This window comes from Megalops cyprinoides, chromosome 23 (assembly GCF_013368585.1).
Source record: "Megalops cyprinoides isolate fMegCyp1 chromosome 23, fMegCyp1.pri, whole genome shotgun sequence".
Lineage (NCBI taxonomy): Eukaryota > Metazoa > Chordata > Actinopteri > Elopiformes > Megalopidae > Megalops > Megalops cyprinoides.
Window position 1 is genome coordinate 16,965,581 of NC_050605.1, and position 19,250 is coordinate 16,984,830.

Sequence of the window (19,250 nt, forward strand, 5' to 3'; positions counted from 1 at the left end):
CGCTCAACGCCACCCAATGAGGCTCTCCCTCCCCCGTCTTGCCTGTGGAGTGACAGCATTCGATTGAACTCCCAGCAGACTTGACATTGCAGTTCAGCGCTTCAGCAGTCGCTGGCTTGCAACTTTTTCCTCTCTCTCTCTCTCTCGCTCTCTCTCTCTCTCTCTCTTCCCCCTCCCTTTCTACTTTGTTTCGTGGGACAGCGGTGGAGTCAGAGTGATGTCATATAAAATGCGGGTGCCTGGCAAGGTGAAATAGGTTTTTGGGTGAGTGGCGTTCTCCACGGCCAGCGTTGCCTATCGAGAGAGGCGTGGAGCTGCAAAACATGGTAATCACCACCATCACCACCTCAAGCTCTGCCGCGCTCTCTCCGTTTTCTACTCCACTGCTCTCGGGCTTTCGTTTCATGCCCGAAACCCTGATCTGCCTTCCAAAAATAAGCCTCTGCCACCATGCCGAAGGAAGAAAAACAAGAAGAGTGGTATTTTTAGGGCCATTAATTTTGACCACGTGCCCCGAAGGTAAACCGGATGGCCATTGCGCAGAGGCGCCTCATCAGTATGTCCTACGAGGCCAGCACGCGCTGGACGTTGACTGCGATTGTTCTCCTGGGGTTCCTAGTGGGGATTGTGTCATCATATCCGATTCCAAGCAGGACTAATGCAACTTTACTGGAGAAAAGATGGGAGACCCTGTTCTCCCGCTCCATTCTGGGGGTCTCAGGGGAGAAATCGGACCTGAACTGGGAGAGTGACTATTTGCTGGGCATCAAGAGAGTACGGAGGCTTTACTGCAACGTGGGCATCGGGTTCCACCTTCAGGTCCTCCCAGACGGCAGGATAAACGGTGTACACAATGAAAACCAGTACAGTGAGTTTCACCAAGAAACGTAATGCAATCGCCTACACATAGCATGAGCGGTAGCAAGTAATTACGACTCGAACCGCATCCTTGTCCTTGTAATTTTGCATGATATTTAAGCGGCCGCACAGGCAGCATTGAATGTCTCCAAAAGCAAAGACAAATCTATTAAAAAACCACGTATCCATCAGTGCTAAATATCTTTCCCAGGCTCAAACATGACATGAATGCTTGGACGAATTTAGACACCAACTTATTTTTACACTGGCTCCTGCGGCCCAGAAACGGATAGTCATGCACGTCCGAAGCTGTAGTTGTGATGGATATTCTGATAAATGAAAGAATAAATCTCTTGTGTGAGCAATATACAGGGCAAAGGCGATGCATTCATAAGAGAGACCTGCAAGATTACACCACCCGCCCTCACAGTGCTTGCTGCTGTTTACCCCATAAGCCATAAACTGTGCCGAACTGATTGGTTTCTGCAGCCGTGTATAACTGATGTTTTGTCTAATTAGGTCTAATAGAGATCTCCACGGTGGAGCGAGGAGTGGTTAGCTTGTATGGGGTGGAAAGTGACCTGTTTGTCGCAATGAACAGCAGAGGAAGGTTATACGGAACGGTAGGTGTTCACTATTATCATCATTCCCTTCTGTTATTGTTATTCTCCTTTCCTGTGTGAAAATGACGTAATTACGGGCTTTTATTAATCTATGTGTATTGTATTTTGTATGTATGAGAGTGCTTTCATTTCGGCAGCGAATTACGTGATACCAATTCAATGTAAATGTACTCCGATGTGTAGTTCGTTCATAATGCTTTATATTTTAAATATAAGCTTATATTTTCGTTCGTCCGTGCATGTATTTGTCTTGTATACCCAATTATAAAGCTGGATAATGCAGCGCCGAGGTTTGACATGTACAAGGAATTCGTGCGTTTATAAATTATTAATAATTATAAATATTTCATCACAAGCCATAGTGTTGATAATAATATAATAATTATAATAATAGCATAATATAACCGCGTAATGATAAGCATGTACGAAACAACGTAGCCTTCTGTGGGGTCTATAAAATTATGTTCGATTGATGGATTTATTGGGCATTCACGTCTGTCGCTTGACTTAAGCAGGAAGCGTCAGTTGTTAGTATTTTGAAAAGACTAACGTGTTAGCAAAGTATTTAAACGTAACAAAGCTGCGCCCACGTTCGGCCTTGCGCGATGACACGGTGTTTTCGCGAAGAGGTCTCGTGGGGACATTTTTCTTAATAAGTGATTCATTTGCGTAGCGTGAATCCTCTGTCCGCCGCAGTAATACAGAGAGTGAGGCTTACAGACGTAGTGCACACAGGGCAGCGGAAAACAGACAGGCGTGGTATTGGCAAGAGCACCTCTTACAATAATTCATTCATTAGAATTCCGTGAAAGCTGTTCGGTTTCAATAGTGAAAGAGTGTTTCTAACATGACCATATACTTTCCGGGCAGGTACAGTTGCCAGTGGTTTCTAAAGCCCAATCAGCCCGTTAGCGCATCCTTCTTGTGGCACTGGTTACCGCAGAGAGTCGAGGCGCGCGAGGTAGGCACCGACTGGGCGTGTGGGTACCAAACGCTTTTTCGCAGAACAGTAGATCATTTAATTAATGCAGTAGAAGTAATGTGCGATATATGCCACTGTCGATTTTGCTCGGACATTTTTTTTTAAATCAGCATCCCCACTTTGGAATGAAATAATTAATATTTCACCCGCAGACACCCGTGAAAATTAAACGCACCTCCAACTGTAAAGTAGTTTCGGTCGTTCACATATCAGTATGTCTTAACCATTGACTTTCCTGACGAAGCATGTGTTTAAAATACTGTGCTTGGCTGGTAAAGGGATTTCGAATGTCAACAATATTAGGCTACAGTGAAATATTAGTTTTACGGAATATGGCTTACATTAAACGAGTACCTGGTACGGTATTTTTGTATAGATATTCTTAAATAAAAGACAGCTGGAAGAACTGATTTTTGCTGAGCAATCATTTCATGGAGAATTGCGCAGTTGTTGCGTTATTGCTGCTGTAGCTAACCTAATTGCTAATTTTGGCATGCTAATTTAAGAATGATTTGACATTATATAGTTCAGTGTTGATTGATTAATTGATTGATATTGCTTATTTGGATGTTACAACATACATAGCATTAGATAGAATATAGATATAGAATTGTTCTGGGAATTATTGCCAGTACTGCTAATAGGCTACTCTGTGGGGGTGGTTGTTGGGGGAGGGGGGGGGGGTTGCCCAAATTCTAAAAAAAAAAAAAAAGTCACTGCAGGCACCGCCTTTGATGCCTGCATTACCCTTTTGCCACCATGACTTTAGCCTTAAAGTAGGGGTCCTCTAAGAGAGGATGGAGATACACAAATAGAGAAAGGGTACGTTAGGATCTCCACTGTGTATTACAGTCCGTTATAGGCTCTGGCTTGGAGGCCGATTTTCATGCCTGTGGCTGCATTACTCAAAGCTTATTTGCAGGGCAGAGGAGTGGTTGTGGTGGAGTGAAAGACTGACTGAGAGTTTAGTCTTTATATGTCACTCAGTACAAATGACCGAGCACACATACACACTCTGCGTGGGTTTTTTTTTGTGTAACCTGTGCCTCCCTTAAAAGTGTGATTAACACTGTTATCATTGTCAGTCTCCCATTGCTGTTCATTCTTTTGTCATGTATTCATTTGGGGGGGTAGTCTTATCCAGCGCAACTAAAAAGGCTGTCATGGCAAGATATGTTAAAGTGCCTTTCCGTTCAAAGCAGACAATCAAACGGTGACTAAGTGCCAGAGAGCAATTCAGCTATTGACTGTTCAGTGTGCTCACCTGCATATTAAAGGACTAAGGTGCAAACCTTAGTCATTTAGCAGATGCTCTTATTCAGAGTGACTCACAAAAGTACATATGAAAAAATTAGGCTAAGAGTAGAGACATTACTATCATCAGTGTCAAAATGAATTGTAGGAGTACATATATAGTTGTCCATTTTCAAAAACAACCATTGCATTCCTTGTTGGCATAAGGATGAGGGATGCTTTGATAAAATTAACGCTGTCAGCAGACAAGCTCATGTGTGGAGATTTGACGTAAATTAAATTCAGAGACAGCTTGGAGTGCAGTTCAAAACAGCAAATAAAAATTGCACTTAATCATTTTCCCAGGGGACTGAAGATAATGAAAGAAACAGGTTGCTGGACTTTGGCGAACAGTTTCTACTCTTCTACAATCGCCCGACTGTGGGAAATTGGAGAATCAAATTTTTGATTGGAGAATCAAAAATTGAGAGGAGTGGAAATGTTAACGCGTGTGTGCGTTCCACGTGTCTTTGTGTGTTTGAATGCGTGTAACCACCTGTGTCTGTATGTTCTGTGCCTTGCCTATACAATGCTCCGTGGCCTGATGCCTGTCCCAGGCCTGTTAGCATGGCATTTTTATTGACCTTTTGTCCGTTGCCATTTTCAGGCGGTCTTCCACAACGAGTGCAAGTTCAAGGAGACCCTGCTGCCAAATAACTACAACGCCTATGAGTCTTCCGTTTACAGGGGCTTCTACATCGCCCTCAGCAAGCACGGCCGGCTGAAGAGAGGAAACAAGGCCACGCCCGCCATGACCGTCACACACTTCCTCCCGCGAATATGAACAAAACTTGCAATAACTCACTCATTTGCACATGTGGATGTTCTCCCAGGTAATATATATGTATATATACATACATATATCACACACACAACTACAAACTGACTGCAAAAATAACACTATACATACTAGTATTTATTCTGTCTTTATATATGTATATTTGGGTAGCTCACTTTGTATTAGAACTTGTGTAAATGCCATACTTTGCTGCTTATTATTTTTATTAACATTATATAAGGAGCAAGAGGCTCTGCTGACCTCTTCACTTTACATGGGTGCTTGCCATAGCTGGCCGAGACTCCACCCTGTCATTGGTCATGACTGATATCCTCCGCTTTTTAGAAGTGAAACGGATACTTTTTATTACCTCAAACAGCCACCTCCTGTCTGAAAAGGGATGCATGAAGTTATGCTGAATAGAACATCCGCTTACTTGACCCCCCCCCCTTATTTTTTAAACCCCCCTCTGCCAAGAAATAGAACGTTTCCCTGTTTTTTTTTTTGCCCCCCCCCCCCCCCCCCCCCCCCGTCACCATTGTCACTGTCAAGTGAGGGAAATGGAAGCACTTAATCTCAGTTCCCTTGCCATGTGATGAGATGGTGCCTTAAGCTTCCTACTTGTGGCCTCTCTGCTTGCATTTGAAAAACGCCCCCCCGGCGGTCAGAAATAGGGCTGACACGCTAGCCACGCGACTCCTGGATACCCCCCTGGGGGGGCGGCTCTGGCCCAATTCCTAGAAGGCCAGGAGTACTTTCAGTTTATATTTTTTCCATAATTAGATAAATTAAGTAATTGAGACCCTGTGTTGGACAGAGCCCAGAGGAGCCCAAAGAGGTTGATTTTGGGAAGCCAGGAACCAGAGATCCCCCCAGGACACCCACGTGGGTGACCTGGACAATCCTGGCTTTCCATCCCCAAGCACTGATACTGTCAGTCCTGGTATAGCAGTTTTTTTTTTGTTGTAACTTTACTCCAAACTGTCAAGGTGTTTGGACTGAAAGGTGGAGCCTTCTTAATAATTTATTTAACCATAGCTGGAAAAATCCTACCAATGAATTTGGTCATTGCTGTCATATTTAATCTAGGTGGGTGCTTACCTAAATTGTTAATGTTCAGTTGAAAAAATGGGTCATGCAATGTGTTAAATGTAAGATTGCAAGCACTACAAGCTGCTCTAGGTAAGAGGCGCCTGCCACGCAATTAAAAAAAAAAAAGTGTAAATAACGATAGTATAAACCACTGGGAAAAACAGGAGCTTTTCATTGCTTGTTTCACAGTGAATGATCGAGAATGGCTAAACAATATTTCATATTGCACAATCTGGCTGTCAGTGATGGTCTTGATATTTAGGTCACAAAGACTGGTCTCATGGGTCTTTTCTCCTGCCTAATGCGTTTGCTGCTCTGTGGCTTGTGTAAACTGCTCATCAAGTGTCCTTGGACCGCAGTACCTAGTGTCAGCACCGGTCCCTGTTTGGAGGACGAGGCGAGGGTGGTTGCTGCGGTGGCTGTAGCTGGGTATTATTGCAATGTCGTTGGGGGTTTGACAGCGTATGCCGTTTGCAGCGCAAAACAGAGAGACGCGATGCGGTTCTTCCAAGGGCTCTGACAGGCTTGTAGTTTCGTACCGCACGTCGGCCCTCCTACCCGAGCGCAAAGGCCGCTCTGCGTGACCCCCGAGCTGTCCTCCCGCGGAGCAGAAAAGGAAACGTGCCTATTTTAACCGGGAAAAAAGACTTATGGGACAGTGCATGCGGCACCCCCTGTTTGTGTAACCCTGTCAGAATGCGCATCCCACCGGGGTGGCAAGGCTACTCCCCACATACCTGAGCAGACCCCCCACGGGCAAGTTGTCACTATAAAAGCCGCAATGGAGCAGAGGCCTTGAGATTCCTGAAGTGGCCGGGAGCATCTCCTCGCTGCCCAGGCCCTTTTTAGGCCAAGGTCAGAGCCAAAGGCACTTAAGCACTTCTGTGTCCGGCGGGGGGGGGGGTCATATCTTCAGGTTGCCCCGGTTACCTTTAACGCCTCAATTCCTTCCCCACTTGTCAGTTTATTCCTTAATTTCTATAATAATACTGCACAGCTAAACAAAAAATAACAATAATAATAACAAAACCTTGCACGGATGAATAAGTCTGAGATACTGAGTGTATTAAAATTACTTGTAAATGTTAATCTGTTTGTTATTGATTGGAGGAAAGGAAGGGACTGTTCTGGACCTCCCATTTGCAATGTGGTTCGATGAGTGACGTCCCCGTCTGTAACACTGTGTTTAACATTCAAAGCAGGACAAGCACCAATGTCTCGCGCCTGTGTCTTGGAGCACATCCTGAACGGCTGAGACCGTGTTATGCTGCTGGGAAGGCGGCCGGGCTGCCTATTGTCATTTCCGAATGGCTGAGAATTCCTGTTCCTTCTGGGCTGCATTTTTGTTGATCGTCAGATCTGATTCAATCCAGAGTGCGGTGAAATCCGAGCGTTTTTTTTTTTCGGGTGGGTAGGTGGGTGCACCCCTCCCCACCACCCCTCACCCTCTGTGCTTTGTTGAAACGGCAGCTTTTTTGCTGCTGGACCCCACCCTAGTGAACATCCGAGTCTGCTCTGGAGGGGGCATCTGCAGGCTTGACGCAGTGAAGGGAGAGTAAAAAAAAAAAACAGCCGAATCACAGAAAGACTGTTTTTTTCCCATCATTCTCTGCTGCTGCTGCTGCAGCCCCTGAAAGATGTGGTGAGATCAGTTTACTGCACTTCGGAGATCACCTGGCATTGTCTCACCCTGCTATTTAAAGAGATAATCCCCCGTGGACGATCACAGACAGGTGTCTGATGTTTGGGGAGGGGGTGGGTGGGGACCAGGGGAGACCCGCAGTGATCTGTAGGAGACATTCAGACAGTAGTCCCAGTCAGACACGGTTACTCTCCCCTGGGGTGTAACTCCATCTCTGTGTAGCGTATTCACAAACTCCCAACAATGTAACGTAAAACTAGGGGTGTGGCACCTGGTGTGAACTTTATCCAAACAGGATAAAGGGTGCATTGGACTAGTAATGGAGGGAGGGGGGGGGTGTGTCCACGTATGGGGGGTGTGCATCATGTCACAAAGTCACTGAGAATCTGTTGGTAAGGATTTGCTCAGTCTGACTGGGTCAAATTCTGCAGAAAGTAAAACACTTTCTAAAGAGACAAGTTAAACTCCAGAAGCCTGGGTGAATGTATTAAATGCTGTTTAAATTTGCAACAATAGGCTTTTTACCCTGATGAAGAAAAAAAAAGAAAATGGATAAGATCTTTTATGCTGATAGAGTCCAGTCTTGTCTCTGTGTATTTGAAGTAGAAAGTTGTGAATAGAAGAATGATAAAAAAGGAAAGATTAACTGCATAATGATGGCTGAGGAGATTCTAGCTTCTTCAGGAATTGTGCCAACACCCTAAGCTGGGAGAGGTGTCTTTTACGGTACATTGTTGCCAGAGTGGTTGGCAACAATGAATAGAGCATTTAACCACATTGTTGTCGGCCTTGTGGAATTATCTTTTAAACGCCAGTGAAATATAATGGCCATAAGAAGAAGAGAAAAAAAACTGCTCCTGTGTTTGTTCAGGGCTGTCGCTGTGGACTCTGATAAGTGGAGCGTACTGTGTGAGTCCAAGTGATGACTGATGGTAGGCGTTCGTCATTCTGTGGAAAGTCAGCTGCAGAATGCACGGTCGAACTGTAGCTTGTGTACATATCCGTCTGAACAGAACGCAGGATTGTCTGTCTGCTTCAGTCAGTTTGGGACGTGCTCCGAGGTACAGTGGGGTGAACATTGATCACTTGTCAGTCTAAAAATGACTCACCGATCCTTTCCAATCCTCCTGTTTGTACGAAAAGCAAAGGAGAAATGAGACCCACGATGTGAATGTTCACGAAGGTGACGAGAACCTTGTTTATTTATCTATCTACCATGTATGTATTCAATTCATAGTTTTTTTTTTTTTTGTTTTGTTTTGTTGGTTTTTTTTTTGTGCCGGTCCATATGGGCAACAGGACACAATGCTTTATGACAATGTTTTCGGACTGACATTGACACGTTCGTGCGTGTGAGTATTTCCCTCCCGCTCCCTGGGGGGTGGGGGGTCCTTGCCCTGCGCTGTACGCCTTTATCTGAAAGAGGCCCGGAGCCGTAGGACACGGAACACACCGTGGAGCGACAGCAGGAAGAGGCCGCTGCTGCCAGACCATGCCAGGCTGAATTATGGGAGGCCTCGGGCCTGCGATTCACAGGGGCGGGGCGCACCGTTCAGGGCGGGGCACCTCAGAGGGGGGCGGAGCGGCGTGTCTGTGTGTGTCGGCATCCTTTGTGTTCGCTCAGTTTTGTATTCCTGCACTGAGGGGCGGGGGGCGGCGTTTCCTCCCGGCCCCCTGCCCCTCTCTGTTAACATATACCTCACCTTCTGCCTTAGTTCCGATTTGTTACGATGATTGTAAATTAGTAGGAAACAACAGACTTCTCCAATCATTTGTTTCTGAAAACTAATGATTATAGTAAGAATACTAATATATTAAAAAAGTGGTTTTCCTTTTATTTTTGTACGTATGTGCTGTGCACAGCAGTCTACTGTATTCCTGAAATAACAATAAAAGGTTGTTTTTTATGGGTTGTTGCGTGTATTTTTTTACTACTTAAAAATTATTATTAAATTATTTTAAAACAATTTAAGGTTATAATATTATTATTAGTAACAGTATAACTACTACTGGTAGTAGTACTATGAATAACCATTTAATTCTCACTGCATCCAGGGAGACTTACAGTTTGTGCAATAAAAATGTAATATTAAATTAAATCTTGAATAAAATTTGAAAAAGGTACACTTGACTGGATGAGAACATCATCTTATACATGTAAAAATGGAAATAGCAGAAATTAAATACTCACTCTATCATATGGGTTGTGAACAAACTCAAGAGACAAGCAGCTGTAGTATTACAGCATTAAATGAGAATGAGATGTTGACAGTAGTAGAAATATGGAGGCTGGTAGGGTTAGGTGTGTGAAGAGCTACGTCTTAAACGGGGTAAAAGTTGACAAGAGACTGCAGTGCTAATGTTTGTTGACAGTTCCTTCAACTTCCACAGCTGAGCGGTTCGGGAGAAGGCAAAACACAAGATGAAAAAAGGCAAGAAGTAAAATACGTTACGCCGCCAGAATTGCGTCAGCCAAAGTAAATATGAAATTGAACATCAAAGTCCACTGCTTTGCCCTGCAGTTCTGGTTGTAACTCGGATTGACTAAGCCACGCACTTGAGCCAATGAAAAGCCAATGCGAATACTGTGCGCTGAATGAAACATTTATCCCTTTAATTGATAGCATTCCAATTGTTTTCAAAACCACAGGTAGAGACCTAGAATCGACAACTTTCACTGGTCCAGTTTTATTTCGTAAAAACTCATCTTTAATTTCTAAATACCGACATGCAATGAATCTGTAAAGAAAATGACCTAGGACCAACTTTCATGAAGAACATGGTTAAAGTATTTTGTAATGGACATAATGCATGCGAAAACAGACTAATTTTTCTTCACTGAATACATCGTATTAGGCTATGGAACATCACATTTTGCTTAACCACCTTTAGTATTTCAATCACGCCCGCTTTACCTTAGGAACGCAGCACAAAATACGGAGGACAGCGTGGATCCAATATAAACTAGCTTGCAATCAAAATAAACCACCAGAATGAATTATAAATCAGAATACTTTTCTCTGGAGGTGCACATTAATTTCCACAAAACTCCTTTGAAGATTTGACGGATATAACGACAAAATCACTGGTTTCGAGTGATCTATTAATCGAACTCCGCATTCAACTCATTTCACGTGAATGAAGGGGTCTGTCGCTTGATATAATTGGAGGTATGGCTCCCTCCTCTGGTAAAAATAAGGAAACGCGAATTTGCTTCGAAGAACGGCTGTCCGTCACACCTTAAAAGTTCAACCAATTCTCGGGACATTTTTTTACCCTAACATTTATTCTATGGGACACAGCATTGAGCATTACCACAGTATTGTAAAGGCGATTTTTGCGTAGTAAGAACGCTTGTTCTTGAAACACATGAAGGTTGCCCTTATAGAAAATTGTAAACTAAGTTGTAACTAAACTTGAGCTTCGGAATCGTCATGTTACCAGTGTTAAATTCAGACGCTTGCCCAACACAGCTTTCAGTATTGTGCTTGTCATTACACATTGTTCTTTTAATATAGTGTTATTATTTGATTTATACATTTCCTTGATTCTCGGCCCGGCAAAACTGACATTGGTAAGAAATTGTTTGTTTATAAACCATAGGTAAATTTTAATTTACCCACTGGGCAGGCAGTGGCCTCTTCATCATCAGGTAAGGTCTACATAATCCATGTTCAGAAATATAAGTTGTAAGTGCTGTACTGCTTACACAATATAATTGACAACAGGCTTACATGTTCCTGGTTGCTGTCTCTGTCTTCACGTCCAACAGATAATTCAAAATGAAACGCGCGCAACTTCCAGTACACGCGTATCATTCCCCTTCTCGAATATACACAGTGTGTAAAGCATTACTTCAGTAATGCGCGCGTCTGAGAATTACAAATGACCTGCTAGGATTCAAAAGAGGTTCAAGAGCCTGAGTGGGAGGGTGACGAAAAGTAAGCTGGTTCACTTTAAATGGTGATTGCTCAATGCGTAACCGCTGTGCGCGCCCGGACCAATTACCTTCAAAGTAAATAGACAGTAGTGGGAAAGCCTTCGGATTCTCGATGCCCCTTCTTCCTTCCGGTGCTCCCTTGGGACCTCTACACATCTGTTTAGGGGGCGAGTTTGGCTGTCACTGATGCGAGCGAGGTGTGGACACTTGTGGCTTTAAAAAGCTGCCACTAAAACTTTGGGGCATCAGAGCAACTTCGGTCTCTTGACAGGGAATAACCAACAGTGGATTTTCCAGCTGCAAATACAACCTTAGGACTCTTTTTTTTTATTGTGATAATTTACACAGGGACTCGGATCTCTCGGAGAATCATGTGGAACGCTGCGTCTAGCCCGAACATGCACTCCTCGTTCATCGCGCTTTGCCTGGCCGCTCTTCAGTGCTTCAGATTGGTGGACGCTTTCCCCAACCCATCTCCGCTAGTCGGGTCCAACTGGGGGAACCCCAAAAGATACGTACACCTGCAGACATCGTCGGACATCAGCAACTTTTACTTGGAAATCACTTTGAGTGGTCAAGTAAGGAAAACTACCAGCCGTAGTTCCTACAGTAAGTATACATATATGTCAGTTAATAACTTTTTATAATTTAATTGGTATAGGGAAGTAATGAATGACTTTTCATGTAGTCTGATTACAGTTTTTCATATGTATTGCATTCATTTTAGGCAAGCTTTTATATTGGAATAAATAATGATTTTGGTTGGGATGTTTTATACTAAACAGGATTATTTTATTGCTTTGCATTTTAACATCTGCTAAATTCTTATTTTTCCTATAGTCTTTTAGCAAAAGCTATTTGCTCTGATGAATTGAGTAATAATTGTTATGTATTCACTTTTATTCCTCAGATTTGTCTAATCCACGTTTCTTCCTGAACAGGTGTGGTTTTGCTGAAAGCGGAAGCAAGAGATCGTCTGGCAATATTTGGCGTGAAGAGTAACCGCTACTTATGCCTGGACGCCGAGGGCAACCCTTTCAGCTCTGTAAGTAACTGACTTCCAAGTTTGCGCCAGCAGAAGTGTGTCATTCTTAGACGTTTTGCGCAGTCTTCGAGAGAAGTAGCAGCCAGCGTAATCCAATTTTAAGTTTAAATCCGCTATTTCTTTTACTTGCGAGAAATAAATTCATCAGATATGCATCAAATATTAATTTATGATATATTTATAAATGGCCTTTTTGCATATGTATACTACCACGCCTGTCTACATTACATTACATTACATTATTACATTATTTTCATTATTTAGAAGACGCTCTTATCCACAGCGACTCACAGAGGTTACAATTTTTATGTTATTCACTTACACAGCTGGACATTTACGGAGGCAATTGTGGGTTAAGTACTTTGCCCAAGGGTGCAGCAGCAGTGCTCCAGTGGGGAAGCGAACTAGCAACCTTTTGGTTATAAGCCATACTCCTTACCACTGTGCTACACTGCCACTGTCTACTGTTAGAAAATCTCGAAATACATTTACACCATTCCCCTCCATTGTATTGCTTACAAACGAGTGGCCAGGATTATGTCAGGTGTGTAACGGCACACCATAAGCAATATTATGTCCTTCTGTTCTTCAGACTGTCTGCAGCAAGGATGACTGTCTCTTCCACCACAAGCTGCTGGAGAACCACCACGACGTGTACTACTCCTGCAGGAGCGGCCTGCTGCTCAACCTGGAGGGGGCCAAGCAGGCGTTCGTGGCCGGGCAGAACCTGCCAGCCTCCTCCCTCTTCCTGTCGGAGAAGAACACAGTGCCCCTGGAGCGTCTGCTGCACAGGGAGAAGAGGACCCGGCAGGTGGACCCGTCGGACCCGCTGCGCATGCTCACCCAGCCCGGAGAGGGCTCCGACTCCCAGGCCTACCAGGACCAGGAGCAGGAGCAGAACCAGGACGGGGACCCCTCGGAGCCGGGCCGCGCCGTCTCCAAGGAGACCATCACCTCGGCCTTCCATGACGACCCTCTGCAGGTGCTCCACTCCATGAACCCCAGCAGCCCGCGGATAACGGGAACCCTGGGCTGAGAGGAGAGGCGGGGGTCGGGTGCTGGGGGCAGGTGTGTGGGGGGGGAGGGGGCAGCGGGGGTGGAGGGTGAGAGTAGGGGGGTCTCTATTACAGCTGGTCTGAAAAACCCACTGATTTAGATTTTACAAGCTACTACCAGGAGAATCCTTCTGACGACGGTACCGGACCTTTTACCTCTCTTCCTGTGTTAACAGCATAGATCCCGGCAAGTTTTAAAGCTTCCACTTCAGAATCTGTATCAGGCCACATGAAGGATGTAGACTAGCTGGAGCAGACTGAACCATCAGGGAAGGCAATACAAAAATACTGCTTATGCAAGATTTCGAGATGCACTTTGACACATTTGCATTACTAAATGGAACATCGTGGTATGTTTTTTTTCCTCCATCAGGAGTCTTATTGTAGTCCATGAATATTGACAGCTCATTGTGAGAAAAACTTTGTTTATAACCAGGAAGGAAGGTAATATTGTTAATATACATGATGTACTGAAATCTGTTTTTTTTAAGTGTACCCTGATGCCAATATGAAGATAGTCAGTACTTATGTCCTTTCACCCAATTTTTTTTTACTCAGAGTTAAACTTTAAACGGGGGACCACAGTGAACTTAAAGCTGTTTTAATATGGTCTTTATTGCAAAAACACACCTGTGTTGTCCTAACAATTTGTTTTGTATTTAACTGAAATGCACAATTCATTTTCACAGTAATAGATACTTTGTGTGTGAAATTACAGTTAAATTAAAATAGTTGACCTGTAGTTGCAATAACCTCCAATACTGGAAACATGAACAATTAAAATCTTCCAATTTTGAGACCTTTAGAATATATAGTTAGAGGTTGTTACATCCATGTCATTATATGCCAGCAACATCCATTAATAACATTTCTGTCAGGTATCTTTTATGCCTTCAAGGCATAGCCTACAGTGGATGTGAGAGGTAAAAGGTTCTCGTTGTACACCATTTTTTAAATGGCAGGTTATTCTCAATGGTACTGTAGTGCCAAGCTCCAATCTATCTTTGTTAGAGAGGGATTAAAAATCCTTTGTTAGAGGTGCTGGACACCACCAGCGAACAACACATCAAACCAAGTATTTATTTATTTAAATGTATTCATGTATTGTTATTTATAATATTTATATGGATATCTTAAGATTGGGTAAACATTTTTATGTATTTTTTCTTTTGGATTCTTACAACCTTGTTGAGAAATAAAAGATATTGAATATAAGATGCTGTGTCATTTTACTTATTTCTTGCTTCTTATTATCCTTTGTCAGTTTTGCTAATTATGAAACAGGTTCAGTGACACATGTACTCTTTAGCAAAACATATCAAACATTATCAGCATCTGCATACAAAGGCCTCCTGCTGAAGGCAACTGCTATTCGTTTGCCTTAAATAATTCACATTTTCAGTTTAACATTGACTTCCTGGCTTTGAAATTTGTGCTGTTAAGGTGTGTGTTTCATCTTCCGGTTTAGTTTAGAATTAAAAGGGATACATATGGGTGTCACGGCCCCGCACACTCTGTTCCAAAAATAAATATTCTGTTTACTATTTTTGGAGCATCTGTTTTACTAACTTTGGTTACTGTGTGTAGCTATTTCGAGAGCGAAACGCAGGATCGTCGAGCTCCGCTCTATGTTATGCAGGATCAATGACCAATGCCTGATATGTTTAGCAATGACTAAACCAAACCATCAGTACAAGAAAGGGCTTGAGAATACCTGAGTAAAAACAGCAGAATGTTACATGGAATGTGTTAAGTAGTATTAAGTGGCAGTGGTGGCAGTGTAGCATGGTAGCATGGTGGTTAAGGAGCGGGACTCGTAACCGAAAAGTTGCTGGCTTGATTCCATGCTGGGGCGCTGCTGCTGTGCCCTTGGGCAAGGTACTTAGCCCACAATTGCCTCAGTACAATATCCAGCTGTATAAATGGATAACATTGTAAAATAACTAAACTGTAAATGATGGATAAGAGCATCTGCTAAATGCCAGCAATGTAATGTAATGTAACTAATATCAAGGTCAATGACAAAGTCTTGGGTAATTTCTTATGATGACCTGCGAAATCCACGTTAAATATAGATGATCTGACAATCCCATCCATTTTTATTCTTCAGTGCAACAGCTTTTTGAATTATTTTCATGTGAGTTTATTTTACTGTCCGTGAACTATAACTTCATATAAATGCACGCAGCTCGGATGTGGCGCGTTTGTGAATCCAAAAGGTCGCAGATGTGCAAACAGGTCACAAGTCACATGACTTGCAGCTGTAGGAAAAATCACTGGTGGGATGTGAACGCTCCCACATCGGATCTGTCTGAAAACAAACAGGTTTTCCACTCACAGGTTCCCAGAATCGCATGTACACCTGAGTCTATTTTTAGAGCCTGGGTTGTTGTCCGGTCTAGTAAAGCTGTTGATGTTTCTTCCGACGAATGGTAAAATGTCCATCGCTTCATCGAACACTGCGGCCACTGCGATCTCTATCAGGATTCCATGACATCATCACCCCGCGTCTCTCTGGAACACATGTCGCTGCCACCCAGACATGTTCCATCATTGTAACTGCTTATTGTGGCCTGCAGGCACTCTTGTCTTTAAATGGTTCACCCACTGGAAAACACAGGGACCCAAAGCCTGTTCATCTCATGTCAGGAGCGTCACTGTTCCCATTCTGGGCAACACAGAGAATCAGAGAGCGAGAAAAGGGCTATTCACACAACTGGGGAAAATGGATGAGCTGGGATTGCTCTGAATTGTTGCCTACAGCATGGAACAACAATGCATTTGGCTTGTCTCAGCAACAGAAGGGCAATAGTTAAATGGGATATGATCACCAGCGCAAGTTCACCCACTCTGTCCCCTACATCAGTTCAAACAACCATTCTTTTACTAATAATGTATTTGCAAATTGTGTACATTCTAACAAACAGCTAAAAAAACTCCTTAGATACACACAGTAGGTTAAGGGCTTCAAACAGAAAAATCCTCTATGGTGTATCCCATGGGGGGCTCTCCCCAAAGGCAGGATGTTATGAGTTCATCTCCATCTCTGTCACGGCTTTGCTAGCCCATCCTTTATAAAGACGATTTAAGAAGACCGAACAACCCTGTCGGTTATGCTAATGGCAGTGAACCTGTATAATGAGTAATTTTATCCTCTCACTTGTTCAGACACCTTTACCCCAGTTTAGCGGTGGCAACAGTTAAGGATGACTCATGGTAATTTGTATATTGCAGTACTACCGGCCCATTGACGAAAACAAGGGTTTGTTGTGCAAGCTGCTCCTCATTCTGCACCCCGAGGGAAAGGCATTCTTACTGAGAGCTGGTGTGTCTGACGCTGAAGTGGAGGTAGGAGAAAAGAAGATGGGGCAGAAAGAAATGCAGGATAAGGCCCAGACATTTCACACAACTACACTGAGTGTATGTTGAATGTATTTTACACATTTTTTAACCCAATTAATATATTAAAAATATATGTAAATTATTGACTTTTTTTGGTATTTGCAACATATTTCTGCTTTGTATGAATAGATTTAAATGTATTTGTAATATATTCTCAAGCTGAACAACGTATTTCTCATTACATTACATTTCATTTTTGCATGGGAAAACATGCACCTGATTTAATCCAAAGGGTTATAACAGGTCTACTGCTATTTCAATTTCAATTTTACTGCTAATTTCAAAACAAAATGAACTTCTTTGGATAAAACAATATTTATTAGTAAAAAAAACACCAGTGTGTTTCAACCTAAGGCTGTTGACCAACCAACAAAACTGTCACAGCATTGATAGACCAACCAATGAAACCACCATAGAAATAAAATTATAAAATCAATTTGATTGATAAGGCAGGGGGAAGCAAAGAATATTCAGAGAGGTGAGGTTATGATCTTTATCTGAGGGAAACGGGTATGGGTAACAATGAATAACTGGAAAAACATTCAGCTAGCCCTAATCCACACCTGTAGTCCTAATTCACACCTGTAGTCCTAATCCACACCTGTAGTCCTAATCCACACCTGTAGCTCTAATCCACACCTGTAGTCCTAATTCACACCTGTACTCCACTTTTAGCCACCTGAAACATGTGGGTGGAAGGGTGGTGGAAATATGAAACACTGAGCCTGCCAGACCAACAACTGACACCATTAGGGGCAAGTGGATTTTCTGAGAAACCACTCAAGCACTTCTAACCTGTGCAATGTAGTCAGTGCAGAGGGTTTAAGAAGAGAACCAGCAATCAGGATGATAACGGCTGGCTGAATCACACTGTTAGCCTCCAGCTTTCCAACAGGGCAGCTAAACTGCTATTGAGAGCATCCTTCACAGAACAACATTACATTTGGAACCCAGGTAAGACTGAGCTCGCTAAACAAAAGACAGAGCACCTTCAGGCATTCAATGAACCACAGGTAGTGATGAGAGTGAGGCTTCTTGAATCTCAAAACAGGTGGAGCCACCATATGCTGTTGAACAGTGATCTGTATTAACCAATCAAAAGACCTAACGCTCCATAGCAGACCACTGTGATTGGTACAAATCAGTGCAAAACAGCAAGTCAGTGACATCACAATAGCTTGACTCATTTCGGGGTTCATGAGGCCTCATTTGCCTATCGCTTGCTGAATGCCAGACATGGCTCATTATAATCCCGCAATGGCCTCCTAGACATCGAAAGATTTAAACGTTTCACATAACAGATGTCCCAGGACAGATTTGTACACACTGTCGTCAGTTTTTTTCCCCCACAAACTTCCATTCACAAACTAACTAGTAACATGCAAGCATTTCACATTGTTTATCAATGTAGAGATAAGAAAACCAACAGTCTTCCACCCTCCAGCTTTTCGGATGAGATCCGTCCCTTTCACCACACAAAGCTTTTCCTTTTGCATCATCAGTGGGACCAGCAATGATCTAAAACTCACATGCGGAGGTAGGTGCAACACACACATTTGTCTTCACTTCCGATTGTCCAACATCAACATCCCATTCTAAAACTAACAGACCCTAGCTTTTAATAAACAGACATTACAGTGCTTTCATATATGTTTCCTAAGTGTCCTTCAGGCTGAATGAGGGGATATCTATTCATTTAAAATATTAGTGGCTCCGCAAGTCTGTGATCCAGTATTAGTTTTGCCCCGCGCTTGTCAAAGGGTTTTAACTAACGGATTTCTGCATGTTTAGGTAACTGTGTGCATGGTTTGTGTGCATTCAGTCGTGACCATGTCACCCAGCAATACAACAAATACAAAACCAAAAGAAGCCATGAGAGCATCTACAGTGAAAATGGTCAATGTACAACCATGAGAAGAAAAAAGAACCTGTCAATGTGTAGAAACGTGTTCGTCTGGTAGTGCAGCCGCGCTTCAGAGCTGGATACTTTTGGTTTGTTTCACAAATTTGAAAAAGTGACTTATTCCTCATAAAACCATCAACAGTGCAGTTTTTCTACGTGCCCCACCATACAGTTTCGGAGGGGATGTACAGTTTCACAGGATAAATATAGTAAGAGGCGAGCCGAAAAAAAGAAAGGCCAGGCGCACAACAGTCAATCAGTGATGACCAAACAAGAGCTTCAGACTGCAGTAATCAAGCTGCAATAGGCTGAGGGGAACTGAGGTCAAAGCAGAAACGCCAAGTATAAACAATGACATAGCACAATCACAGCCTGAGCGCAAAATGTGTTTCAAAAAAGCAAATCCACCTTTACAGCCTTTAAGAAGACTATTAATCACCAGGGCAACAGAAATGACCACATACAGTATGTCGAATTTTGATGTCTTAATGCAATTGGCAACCTGCTGTTCATGAGAACCCCGAAACCAGCTTGGTGATTGTCACGTGACACATGATGTCACAGTGGAGGCATGAGGCCGTCAGAACGTCTATCTGCACTAAAATTCTAAAGTAAAAACCTGATCTCATCTCCAGTG

The 19,250-nt window shown here is 43.1% G+C and overlaps 2 protein-coding genes across 2 annotated transcripts; both read left to right on the top strand.

The window, feature by feature from the left end:
* The first annotated feature begins 494 nt into the window (after positions 1–494).
* fgf6a (fibroblast growth factor 6a) lies at positions 495–4,617 on the top strand. The gene is made up of 3 exons (XM_036518281.1): positions 495–868; positions 1,378–1,481; positions 4,364–4,617. The coding sequence occupies exons 1-3, from the start codon at positions 529–531 to the stop codon at positions 4,538–4,540; spliced, it is 621 nt and encodes a 206-aa protein (XP_036374174.1). The 5' UTR covers positions 495–528; the 3' UTR covers positions 4,541–4,617.
* Positions 4,618–10,828: 6,211 nt separating this feature from the next.
* Positions 10,829–13,289, top strand: fgf23 (fibroblast growth factor 23). The gene is made up of 3 exons (XM_036518316.1): positions 10,829–11,817; positions 12,150–12,253; positions 12,846–13,289. Exons 1-3 carry the CDS (start codon positions 11,580–11,582, stop codon positions 13,287–13,289), a joined length of 786 nt encoding a protein of 261 aa, XP_036374209.1. The 5' UTR covers positions 10,829–11,579.
* The last annotated feature ends 5,961 nt before the right edge of the window (positions 13,290–19,250 follow it).